The 13,975-nt window shown below is 36.6% G+C and overlaps 1 protein-coding gene across 8 annotated transcripts in view; it reads left to right on the forward strand.

Annotated features, from left to right (window-relative positions):
- The window catches only part of LOC127850214 (protein still life, isoform SIF type 1-like), a 353,922-nt gene that overhangs the window by 22,147 nt on the left and 317,800 nt on the right, over positions 1-13,975 (forward strand). For all 8 annotated transcript variants that reach the window (XR_008035134.1, XR_008035135.1, XR_008035136.1 and 5 more), the window contains exons 2-5: positions 4,630-4,811; positions 7,247-7,368; positions 10,327-10,392; positions 12,736-13,867. Coding sequence is in view for 5 of the 8 variants with exons in the window: in XM_052383073.1 (XP_052239033.1) it covers positions 4,630-4,811; positions 7,247-7,368; positions 10,327-10,392; positions 12,736-13,867 (1,502 nt within the window). In the remaining 3 variants the exon portion in view is untranslated. The remainder of the gene's footprint in view (positions 1-4,629; positions 4,812-7,246; positions 7,369-10,326; positions 10,393-12,735; positions 13,868-13,975) is intronic.

The raw sequence follows: 13,975 nt of genomic DNA on the forward strand, positions 1-13,975 counted from the left end.
ATTTAACATGTGGGAGAACAGATGACAGCGATCACTTTAAACAGGAATCTTCTATCTGAAATTTTATTTTAACAAGTGTGAATACATTTTTTTCGGAAATGACAGTGTCATGGCCGATTTCGGACACTGAATTTTTTAGTGCGTATTTTACTCGGATTTTGAATTTTTACCAAAAAATTTGGACCAAAGTTGGGGGTGCGTATTAAACACGAGGGCGTATTATATTCGCGAATTTACGGTAGTACTTGGTAGATGTAGAGCAGTTTTACCAAATCCTTAAAATATATGATTTGTATCATATTCCAGTAATGATTTTAATACTATGCATAATTCTGTTTGATCAGTACTGTGAGGCATTTGGTAGAGCTCCAAGCCTTTGATTTAAATTCTAGTTCTGGGATTAAGGACCCATGAATGTGAAATGCTTCTTGTTGGCACAGCATTTGGTTCCTGTCCTGAAACGAAAAACTGAGTATTAATGAGCATTTTCCTGGGCAGATTGAATCAGTATTAAGGAGTCTAGGAACCTCTTTGAGTTTGTTTTAATATGTTAAGTCTGGATTTTGATTATTTAAGGTAATATATATATTTGTGTTATGTATAATCTTTGATATACATTGATTATGTTTTCATTATTCTTGACTTATTAACCCCTTTAGGCCTTTACTTACCGGTATGTCTTATAGTTTGTGAAAGTTCATGAGCAATCTTTCTGTGTGAAATTAATTGGCGTGTTTTCCCTAATAAGCATTTGTAAACTTTGGTCTTTATTTACTCATGAATGCTTATGCTCAACCACGTAAGCTATAAAAGCAAGCTCATATACATGTAGCGAGGTAGTACATTTAAGTACTATGTATACCTTTAGGTCTACCTTATCCCGCAATAATTCCTATAATTTTCTCTTGCTTGCAGGTCTCCAAAAGAGGCTTTTTTATTCACCCATATTTTAGTTTATTCATGAGAAATGGGTCTTGTGCGCTATTCGAAGCTGGTGCATTAGTGTGATCAGGAGCTACCCAGTGTTGTAATTTTAGTATATGATTTCAATTTAGACTGCTCTGTTTGATGCCATGTGGCATGGTGGCCATTTGTTATCAGAACAGGATACCAGTTGGTCATCAATTTGTAATAAAGATTAGCAACACTGGTCTGTTCTGGTGCTTGCATAGTCTGCTTGTCAAATATGTCAACACTTGCAATAATAAATACCAATTAAATGCTAGGTCCAATCTGTGTCTGTCCACACATCCAAATATGGGATGGTGGGCAGAATTGTATGAAAAGCCAGGTTGAGAGAGAGGCTGAGGCAGAGAGTTGAATGGACCGTTGAGATGTAAAGAGAGAAGGAGTATGAGAGACTTATTCATTGTGTATATATTTATTCTCGTAGTGTGTAAATAAAATGTAGAGTAAATATACTGTGTAGTGAACTTATAAACTTACTCCCCGCCTCGAAAATTGTAACACCTGTCTTTATAATAGACCATAAAACTTTGTGTGACTTTATAGTGAACAGGGTAGCTCCTGACCAGATTGCACATATATGGCATATCTTTGTACCACTCATTGAACCCTTAGCATGCTGGGAAATTTGTCGTCTGCTAAAATGTCATCTGCTGAATTTCTATAATTAGCATTTTCTTCGATTTTTTTTCAAAGAATACTATCAGAATAGCAAACAGTTTGGATCCAGATGAGACGCCACGTTTTGTGGCGTCTCATCTGGATTCAAACTGTTTGCAAAGGCCTTCAAAATTTGGTTCCCGCACTGAAAGAGTTAAAGGATGGTGAACAGGCAATCCTCCAAAACATTTCCTACATGTGAGCCTTCCCAATATGGTGGTGCATTCATGTTCTTAAGACACAAGTCATTTCATGTATGCTCATGAATATAATATTATATCTCAAGTTAACTTCTTAAGTTGAAGTTTTGTGGGTGCTTCACTTACTAAAACATTTTACGGTGTATTCAAACTGATAGCTCTACATGTTGTCATTGGAGTCATTCTATTGAGAGCTACTTGACTGGATTATTCATCTCAATTCAACAATACCTTTGAGAATGTCCAATCTCCTTCAATGGTGAACCTTTTAGAGCCAAAAAACGGTTAATGTCTTAAACCTGCACTTAGTAGCCAGACTTTGAAATGTCAAACTGGAGTAGAATAACAGAGGAAACTTTCAGAAAACACTATTCCCAAGACTATAGATTGCAAATATCGATTGAGTAATCACATTTTATGATGACAGCCTAGTGGAAATGGAAGTCATTATATTACTGTAACTGGTATAACAAATGATGGGGGTACACGTGGAAGTGTGGAATGGATTGGGTAATGCAGTGTTATTCCATACACTGTTAAATTATTTATGAATATTGTTCTGCTTTTCACTTTCATCTTGGTTGGATGATATTGAGTGATGTAACCCAAAATTACTCTTGTAAAGTGGCTCATAAATGAAATAAAGAATATGGGACGTGCTCTGTTAAAAGTGAGTTTAATGCGTGTGCGAAAGTGTAGTCCCAGATTAGCCTGTGCAGTCGGCACAGGCTAATCAGGGACAACACTTTCCTCCTCAACTGAATTTTTGTTAAGAAGAGACTTTAATTAAAGAGAAAATATCATTAAAGTGGAAAGTGTCGTCCCTGATAAGACTGTTCGGACTGCACAGGCTTATATGGGACTACACTTTACGCACATGCATTGTCCCCCCTTTTCACAGAGCACGGCTCATATATTGGTTGATAATCTGCGTATGGTCTATGTGAGTTTGCAGAAAGTTCATGTAATTTATAATAAACTATCTGCATATGAATTTATTAAATTAAACGTAAAACAAAGAATATGCTGTTATTATAAAATCCATGTTTTGTATGCAAAACTGTTAACTCTGCTTTATTACATGTAAGCTTATATGTTAAACAGCTGATACAAAATGCCTGATAAAAGAAGCTTTTAAGTAACAGCTGGCCATGTGTAAATATTGACATCAATTTACTTGATTCTATCAGAGATGGTGTGTGATTAATATTAATAGCGTACTATTGATGGATGATTGCAGATTAATGAATCAGAAAAACTCAGGAAAATGGAACATAATTATGTTTGAGTACACAAATTGATGCAAATAATGACTTAAACCATACAAAATCATTGTTATGTTCGTTATTATTACTAGAATATAATATAATAAAATAATAATTACTGTCAATATTGATATCTCACTTGAGCGCATATTTCTCATGTTAAACTTTAAGGAACCCGGGTTGTCCGTTGTCTGTGAGCCAATTGTGTGCATGTGTCTGTGAAGGTTTTCTTCCAATGACTTTTCCATTGGAACCATTTATTTTGTCTGATTTTAATGAAACTTTACAGGAATGATCTTTGGGGGACTCTTCTTTCAAAGTTGTTCAAATTTTTCTGATCTGTTGCATGTAGGTCACCAGAGCTTAAAATAGATTTTAAAAAGAAAACTTACAAAAATTGTCTCTAAAACCACAATAGTCATGGGTTTCATATTTGTTGCTTATCTTTTTATGCTCCCCAAATTTTGGGGGGAGCATATAGTCGCCGCTTCGTCCATTTCTCAGCAACTAATGACCGGAATTCAATGAAACTTTTATGGGAAGCTTCACAACCAAGAGGAGATGTGCATATTATCAGCAGGTTCTGGCCAGAAGATTTTTCACAGAGTTATGGCCCTTTGAAATTTTCCATTAACTGTACATATAGTGCAATTCTTGTCCGGGCTATTTCTCAGCAACTAATGACCGGAATTCAATGAAACTTTATGGGAAGCTTCACTACCAAGGGGCGATGTGCATATTATCAGCAGGTTCTGGTCGGATGATTTTTCACAGAGTTATGGCCCTTTGAAATTGTCCATTAACTGTACATATAGTGCAATTCTTGTCCGGGCTATTTCTCAGCAACTAATGACCGGAATTCAATGAAACTTTATGGGAAGCTTCACTACCAAGAGGAGATGTGCATATTATCAGTGGGATCTGGTCGGATGATTTTTCACAGAGTTATGGCCCTTTGAAATTTTATATAAAAAAATCTTGTCCCCCCAACTACTGTGCCCTCAAGACGTTTCCTTTTATCTGAAAATATAGTGCAATATTGTGACAAAAAAACCTTTGGGGAGCATCACCCATCTCCGACGGTTTCTTGTTTAAGTAGGCCTGAAATAAACTTTTTCATTTCAAAGCTTTTTCCTTAGACACACATATACATTGTAAACCACTGCTAAAGAAGCTGGAGAGTGAGTATATTGATATGAACATGTTGCACAAGGTTAAAGAGACTTTAACAGTATACTTTGTGAGGTACGCTTCTGGTAAAAACTGCTTCCAGTACAAAAATTTATACATTCCTTATATTGGTACTTAAATATATCAAGGTCAGTGACACAAGTGTAATACGCTTGAACTTTGTCATGTTAAAGTTAACAAAGTCCACCATCATTTCTACCCCTGATTTTCCTCCCTTTCAATGCCATGATAATTTGGCAAATAGTTCTTCACTTGGCTCTAAAAGAGGATTTTTGTTGAACCCCTTAAACGGGGTCCTCCCCTGCATTTTAACTTAATGATCCACCTATTCCTTGTTTGTGTTTCAGACTATGGGCAGAGATATTTGCTGTGAAGGGAAGCGGCGACTTCATGCAATGGAAGAGGGTCTCGGAAGACGTTGTCCCTATCAACATCACATGCATCGAGGACACGCCAAAAACTGTCTTCCAGGTGACCGCGTATAACAAACATGTGGAAAAGATATTCGACATAAAGATCGTTCAACCAGGTATGTTTGTTTTTGTGCGGAATGCATCTTCATTAAGAACTTGAACTATAAGTTGAAAAACAAACTTATGGAGTAAACATTTGATGTAAAGATTGCTGAACCAGGAATGTGAAAAATTTGTATTCAGACAGGTATCTGTGATAATGTTACAGGTTGTTTCATTTTAATGAAAACTTTCCTGTTTAGAACAATGGACCATGTCAAGAAACGAGTGTACAAACGTTATGAGACAATGATGAGCAATGAACACAAGTTTGCTTGTAATGCACTGAATACCTTATGAACAAAATATGAACCTTGCTCTTGAAAATCAAGATTAATGCATCTGCTTTAAGTGTAATCACAGATCAACCTGTGCAGCTTCACAAGAGAAATCACTTTCCGCCTAGACTGGTATTTCATTTAAAAGAGTTTTCATCTTTTTTTATCCCCACCAAAATTTCGGTAGGGTATAATTATAGTAAAAGTCTCCGTCTGTCCGTCCAAAACTTTGTCCAGAGCATAACTCCAAATCTATTTATGGATTTACTTTAAACCCTGGCAACTAGGAGAAGTGCAGTGACCAATAACCATAACTCTATCTACCTTAGTTTGTAAATTATCTCCCTTTATATAATTTCAAAGTAAATTTTTGTCCGGAGCATAACTCTAAATCTACTGAAGGGATTTACTTGAAATATAAACAGATGGCAACTAGGAGAAGTGCAGTTAACATGAAACATAACTCTATCGGCCGTAGTTTTTTAATTATTTCCCTTTAATTAATTTCATAGTAAATGTGTATCCGTTTTGTCCGGAGCATTACTTTAAATCAACTGAAGGGATTAGCTCTAAATCTACTGAAGGGATTAACTTCCATATATTTTATTCTCTACAGCATATCTCCAACACTATATGACTAATTGATCCTTGAAATATAAATAGATGACAAATGTTCTCATACAAGCAAACACATTTCGGCGGGGATGGCCGTGTTAACATGGCTCTTGTTAATCTATAAAAGCAAAAATTGTGGTTCCTGATGAGCCTTTGCAGGCTGGACAGGTTAATCTGGAATGACTCTTTAGGCATATGTATTATAGCCTGTTTTCCTAAAGCAAGGGTCATATTTAGAAGAACTTGAAAACACATGATGAGGAGAAGATATTCAACATTGAAATTGTTCCTCCAGGTTTTCCCAATATCTGTTACATGTTTGAAACCCCCAACACACTGCAAAGTCACTCACTTCTATAAAAACTTCATAATGAGGCATTTTCAATGTGTAAGTGCAACTCTTATTGGCAATTCCAAGCAGTAGGGAGCTGCATGATGCATTATTCCCACTTACATTCTTTCCATGCAGTTTCAGGTCTACAAATATGATGAATTATTATCATTGTACTACATGATCATTCTTTAATTGGTATTAAGTTTTGACTCAGACACAGTTAACACCACTGTGTGACAATTTTTAGCTCTACTGGCCAAAGGCCTGAAGAGCTTATGTCATGGCGTGGTTTCCGTGGTCCGTGCGTGCATTAGACTTTTTCTTGTTTACGCAATAAAGTCCACAGTTTTCATCCGATTCTTTTCAAACTTCTTCAGTGTCTTTATATTAATGAGGACTCGAACCCTATTGAAAATGGGTTACATCAGAGTAAAAAGTCCAGAATTATCTCCCCTTGAATTTGAGAAAATTGTGAAATAAGGCTTGTTTACACAATAAAGTCCACGGTTTTCATCCAATTATTTCCCAACTTGCACAGTGTCTTTATCTGAATGATGAGTCAAACCCTATTGAAAACAAGCAATATCGGAGTTATAAGTCCAGAATTATCTCCCCTTGAATTTGAGAAAAAAATGAAAATCTTTAACATTTTGCCATAACTTTTGCAATATTGAAGATTCCAGCCAGTAGAGCGATTCAGGCCCTCATGAGCCTCTTGTTCAACTTTTCATGGGGTACTCTTTCAGATTACCTTGTTCAGCAAGCTAGTATTGAGTATTGGCTTTTTTGTGCAAATGTTTATAACAACAGTTACTGTTATCCCCACATTAATTAGAAATCAAAATTCATTTGTTTTCAAAGCATCATACCCACATGTTCAAATGATTTGCCAAATGTGATGCTGTTTTAAATATACATAAACCTGTTAATGGTTGAGCCTTAACTCTTTGCATGCTGGGAAATTTGTCGTCTGCTAAAATGTCGTCTGCTGAAGTTCTAAAATTAGCATTTTCTTTTATTTTTTTTCAAAGAATACTATCAGAATAGCAAACAGTTTGGATCCAGATGAGACGCCATGTTCTGTGGCGTCACATCTGGATCCAAACTGTTTGCAAAGGCCTTCAAAATTCGGTTCCCGCACTGAAAGAGTTAAATATCTGATGAGTATTGCAGCATCACTTTCACACATACTTTAAGTCATGTGCATTCATTTTATTGTTGCTAGGTACAATTCTCTGCCCTGCAACTGACAGCTTTGTCCACTGGCGTGACCAGGGCAATGGTAGCGAATGGGGGCTCAACTTCACCACGCCCGCTGATGCCAAGCGTTTCCGTGACTGTTGTTCAGTAAGTTACTTAACCATTTACCACTTAGATATGTATTTTGACGCATTAGTAGTCCCATAGAAAGTTAAATTTATTAAAAAAAACTTCTTACTAAATTAAAGTTTTAAAAGCTTCATTTCCAACCCTTAAATACTGATTAGCAGCAAACAGCATAAAACCTGAACAGACTGTGAGTTACTCGATCACAAGCTGTTCTGGTTGAATACAGGTTTCAAAAGCCATTGTCACTTTGCTTCTTACAGGGAAAAGGGTTAAATTCACCATACCTGTTGATGATAAGCATTTTAATCATGCATGTTCAGTAAGCTACTCAACTTCCCCAAACTGTTAATGCTTAGCCTTTCTGTGACTTTTGTTTGGTAAGCTTCTCAACTTCCTGACACTTGCAGACACTTAGTTTTTGTATGACAGTTGTTCAGTAAGTGTTTTAATTCATGACACCTGCCAATGCTTTTTGTTTCCATGACTATAATGCAGTAAGCTAATCTACTTCCCCATACCTACAGAGGCTTATTGTTTTTGTGATTGTTGTACACTTAGTATTCAAGTAAATGACACCTGCAGATGCTTAGCATTTCCTTGACTTTTGTTTGGTAGGTATTCTAATTCACCATACCTGACCATGTTAAGTGAAGATAGCCACATGAACAAAGTAACAGGAATGATGCATTTGTCACTTATTGTAAGAATATAGGATTAACACCCATCGAATGAACATTATAACGAACTATGCAAGCAATATTAAACTAAATGATGGAAAAGCAAAAAGACAAAAGGTTAAAGGTGCAGTTATTTCATTAAAAATATATTTAAATTTAGCAGCAATCATTCATCTAGACAGCCAATATTTGTTTGATCAGTATGTCAGTATTGCACAAGGGAGTTAACTCTGAAATAATTGTGGATTTCTTTACAAAGTTCATCCCCCTTGTGTGAATCCTTACTTCACAATAGTTTAACAAAGCTGATCAATGATGGGTGCCATAGAGTAACTGTATTTTAAGGTAATGCAGATGTGGAATGATATGACAAATGAGAATAGGAGATACATATTTTGATGCATTTAACAAAAATTAGATAAAACATGTCTTGCGACTACCCTTTATCAAACCACAACTTTGTGTATTGTGTTTTTTCCATTTGTTTATTTGGAGGAAAAAACACACAAAAGGAAAACTTCACAAACTAGCACAATAAGTTAATTATTCCTTCTCATGCAACACAATTTTGCACCCATGGTCATGCAATCATTTTTATGTGAGTTTTAAAGGGATTATTAGTATTTCAATACTGGTAATTAACCATTGAATAATTGTTTATTGTAGTTGCACGCTATTGTTGAATTGTGTTTATTGTACATATATGAATGCATGCTCTCTGTGGGAAGTATGTGGGAAAATCTTCCAACCATATTAATCAATTTTATAGAGTGAATAATATTTTGGTGAATGCTGATTTATAGTTTAAAATCACTTTAAATTGGTGTTTAGTGGTATTAAGTAGTTGAATTCACACCATTATTTGGTGAGTACAGTTTATGTTTCATCAAGAATGTTTTACGTACTTTAGTTCTAAAAGAATATTTTCTAAATTCAAATATATACATGGATAATACATTACTTTTGTTTACTTTTATACATGTACATCATGGTTTATTGGCAATGTTCGGAATACTGTGTTTCCTTCTTTCGGAAATGTATGTATCTTTGTTTAATATTGTTCTTTATAGTTTGATAAACTTTAGTAAATAGCAATTTGATGCTTTCATTATGAACTTTGACTTAACCCTTTCAGTGCGGGAACCGAATTTTGAAGGCCTTTGCAAACAGTTTGGATCCAGATGAGACGCCACAGAACGTGGCGTCTCATCAGGATCCAAACTGTTTGCTATTCTGATAATATTCTTTGAAAAAAATCGAAGAAAATGCTAATTTTAGAAATTCAGCAGACGACATTTTAGCAGACGACAAATTTCCCAGCATGCAAAGGGTTAAGGGAAGACAAAACTGTTCCAGAGGAGTATCTGGTATCATTCATGAATGAACCACAATATCAGTAATAAAGCATGTTTTGTATGGGTATGCACAAATACATTAAATGAATAGGGTTAATAAGCTCGATTGGTCATTGTCGGATCGGGTATACTACTTACATGTACCCCGGGTACTCTTAAGTTTGCTTACATGTACCCCGGGTACGGTAAATATACTAAACGTACCCGGGAAATTTAACACTAAATCGGTCGTTGTCGGCTATTTTTTAATTAATTATATTCACATTTATATCAATTTTCTATAAAATGGCCTCTAAATTATCGAAACTCATACTCAAGATGCATGTTGATACAGTTTTTTTATAAAGAGAAGTTTGTTTAAGATAATTGGTAGCGCGTTACGACATCGGATTTTAGGCGGGAATACAACTCGGGTACAGTCTAATACCTACCGGGTACGATTAAGTATATTTACCGTACCCAGGGTACATGTAAGTATACTTAAGAGTACCCGGGGTACATGTAAGTAGTACCCGAGCCGACAATGACCAATCAAGCACAAGCGTTAATAATGAATATGGAAATTATCTAGAACGAATATGATTTCACCAATAAATCATGCTGTTTTGTATTGACGTGTCTATTTGAAACACTGGTGGTAAATATTTATTTCTTAACATAAGGACTCAAAATAATTATTAATTTACCAATTAATTATGAAAAGAAACTTGTTCTTTTTTTAAAATATGCTTTTAAATTGATTTATTTAAATAGAAATGGTCAGTGAACATCTACAGTAATGAGATTTTTCGTTTCTCTTTCACAGTAATTAGTGAGATTGGTAAATGATTTCTACACAAAATTTATTGGTCATAGTAATTTAATTGGTCACTTACCATTTACAGCAATTTGAATGGTAATTGAAATTTCACTTGAATTTGATTGGTCCATTGGTTTTCCTTAAGGTGACCACACAGAAGTATGTAAGGAAGGCGTCATCAGCGAACTCTCTGAGACTGAGTCCTCCAAAGGTGAGAAACCACCATTACTTTGCTTGGACATTAGCAGTTATAAAATGACATACAGTCGAAACTAACCTAACGGCCGACTGACTTTACCGGTCACCTGCAGACAACAGTCAGTCTGGAATCCCTCCGACAAAAAACACTCTATATTACACTTGAAAATAATGGCCACCTGTCCATAACGGCCAACGGCCACTATTTTCCACTCTGAAATTCATGTTTGACCTGAAATCAAAGGTCACGCGTCAGTCGTCTCGAGTCGCAAAAATTAAAAACACAGCACATCATTTGTCCGTCTATTTTGCGGTGAAAGCGTCTGATAGAGGTAATTGTCTTTGATATTATAAAAGCCACCCGCTGCGAGTAAACAAATAATAAGGTGTTGAGACGGTTTGTTTTCCAGGGATAATTGTGGGGGTATCTTCAAAAAAAAATATGTCAGAGTTTGTGACACGTTAAAATTAACTATCGCTAATTAAATGACCGCTAATTAGTACATTGTACTTACAACATTGAGTATCAATTTGAAAATAACATTTTCGGATCATTCTTTAAAAGAGATTTCTAACGTACACAACACTTTTAAAAGCAATCGGAATAATAAATCACGGAATAACAATGAGTGGTTAACGTAAGTTCCTCACATTAGAGGGGCGGGTCAAGTGTTTGAAACTGTTTGAATCTGGAAAAAGTTCGTGTGTAATAGCAAGTGAGCTCTGTGTTTGACATACGCAAGTGCAGAGTGTGCTCAAGCGTAAGCGAGAAATTATGCTTTTTGTGTGTTGAATTAGAACGGTAAAATCACACCGTACTATCGGTCCATGACAGCGAATCCGCGTTTTAGACTTGTACGGACGTGACGTCATCAGCACATGACAAGCTTTATTTACTGAATGAACAAGATGCATGAGTAAACAATTATACCAGCGTTGATAAAGTCATTGCTTTAGTTTAACAATATGAAATTAAATCAATCTATAAGATATGATTCTTTATTATTCAATGTACACACGTAAGTTAATTCTGTTATAATGCTTAGTTAACGGCAATGAGCCTTTGTTTTACACTGTATGCAAACGATTGGGTGGGGTAACGACGTAGCAATACTACCAACTGACAAACCATCTTAAAATTGTGATCTGAATTCAACGGTCACCTGTGGACAACTGTCACTTTGGTCATTTCCTTGACTGACCGCTGTTTTCAGGTTTGACTGTATCATAAGCTTCAACAAAATGCACTCTTTCTTAAGTGCAGTCTGCACAGGTTAATTAGGTATGACACGCTTGGCTTTTATGAAAAAATTTGACGAAATGGATTCCTTGTAAACAAAAGTTCAGTCGAGGCAGGAGATTTGCCAAGTTTGATCCCTTTACATCTAAACTTACTTGTGTAGGGATTGGTTATGAAATTATTACTATGGCGATTGTCCTTCTAGGTCTAGTTAACTGACCACTGGGATATGAATGAAATAATGTTAAATGTGGCTACCAAATAAACAAATGAACACAACTGTTTTGTGACTTGAGCAAACACACAAAGTCTTTGAGGAAAGTGGCCTTGTTCAGCATAAAGAACTTATGTGTGTTTGTTTTCAGGAAGAATTGTGAAAGAATTGAAATATAAAGCACAAGGCAATATTGTTGTCTCAGACTGGTCTCATTATGAAATGCAATAAACCGTGTAATTAGCCAATTAAACATAAACAGTTGCAGTTGTATGTCAGAACAATTGTTGAATGCAGTTAAACCTTTCCCAGACTGTAGTTTTATGGCCCCTGACTGGTGTAACTTGCAGCAGACAGTGCATTTGTCTTAGGAAATTGCATGAATGCAGTGTATGTTCCCTAATTAATGAAATTCATGATCTTTTGAGTGTCAATTCATGTATTTTACCACTGTTCTAAACATCAGATACCTGGTTTTGCTACTGACTGTGAAAATAAAAACATATACTTTTTGCATTCGTAGCCAGTGGGAATTTTTCAAGCCATTAAATGAGATGGTATTAAAGTGTTGTGTTCTGTTACATTTCATGGGAAATAATTCTGCCACATAAATAATGTCTGTTTCTATATGAAGGAATAGTTTTATGCATACACAACGATTTTATTATTAAGGAAAAGTTGTAGTTTTTTTGTCTACGTCTGATAAGTCCAAACTGTTTAGTTCAGGAAAATACCATAGTAAAGTTGCTCGGTTATTGAATGTGCTGATGGAAAATATTGTTCAGTCTTTGAAATAAAGAATAAAAACTTCATCAAGCCTTGTTTATCAGTAAGTTGCTTGACCTCCCCACTGATTTTCTAGGTCTGTCATCTTTTTAATCAAAATGTTCTGTGTTTTCAAGGGTAAAGGGAAGGCAGAATCCTCCCCCAATTCCCCCATACACGACACACAACGAGCGGTCTCAAGTCCGTACGATTTAAACACAGTAGAGCCTTGTGAATGCATTACGCCCTCTGGTGACCATGACTTGTACAACAAGTCTGACAAAGCTGCAACTATCCCTCGAGCACAGTCTAACTCAGGCTCCAAATCTCAACCTAGGAGCATTTTGAAGTCGTCCACTATGTCCTCCTCAGTGACGTATGATCGTGACAGTTCTGAACCTCAGTGTGGAAATGTTGGTGCAAATAGTTCGGAACACTACCATGGTACCCGGTCTGCGTCTGCAGGACCGTTGTCAGGGGAGGGAGTTCTGTTTGACTCGGGAACCAGACAGTCTGCTTTTGGTTCCTTCAGACGGCCGACATCAAAAACAGCAGAGAACATATGTGTAGAGACTGCTTTCATTGGCAGAGTGGACGACCCCCGTAACATCGAAGCAGAAAATGGAAGAAAAAGTGTTACCATAGCAACACAGCATACTGAGAATGAGTACGAGGTAACCAGTCCTGTAGAAAACGAGAATGAAAATCACAGCACTGGTGTTACTGTTCACAAGGACTGCATTCGAATACTGGCGCCTCAGCCTCAGAGGTTGTTACCAGACTCCCCCCGGGGTTCTCGGCACTCGGAATCTCCGGAATGGCCTTCACCCCCCGAACCTTTGACCCCTCAGACTCCACTTACTCCCACCTACCACCTCGAGTTTGACAGTGACTCAATCAAAAGAATGCTAGAGAATCTACCCATTTCACCTGATGCGATTTCTATGACTGGAAGTATGCACGAGAACGATCAAGGGTTTCACGATGATTCAAGAGGGAATTGCAAGGTCAGCGAAAAATTGAGCAGTGGTAATGAAAATAGTGAGTGTTGTGGTGCAGAAGAAATGTTTAGTGGTGAATACAAAGGCCACTGTGGTGGGAATGTTAACCAGTCTAAATGTGTGAATAAGGCGTCAGACTGTGACAGAGGCTCTCGGGATGGAGTCCGTGATAGTTTTGGACGGGATTCGAATCCAGACTCAGGCATCGGAGGGATGACAGGAGATGGGACAGTGTCAGTTCTGTCGGGGGGAAGCCCCAACCAGTCAGGTAAGGATGCGTTGTGTAGAACTTGTGTGCCTTACTTGGGCCAGTATTCACAAAGCTTCTAATGGATATCATGACTGAAGTAACACTTCAATGAATATTCTTTGGCCC

Source organism: Dreissena polymorpha, chromosome 11, assembly GCF_020536995.1.
Source record: "Dreissena polymorpha isolate Duluth1 chromosome 11, UMN_Dpol_1.0, whole genome shotgun sequence".
Taxonomy (NCBI): Eukaryota; Metazoa; Mollusca; class Bivalvia; order Myida; family Dreissenidae; genus Dreissena; species Dreissena polymorpha.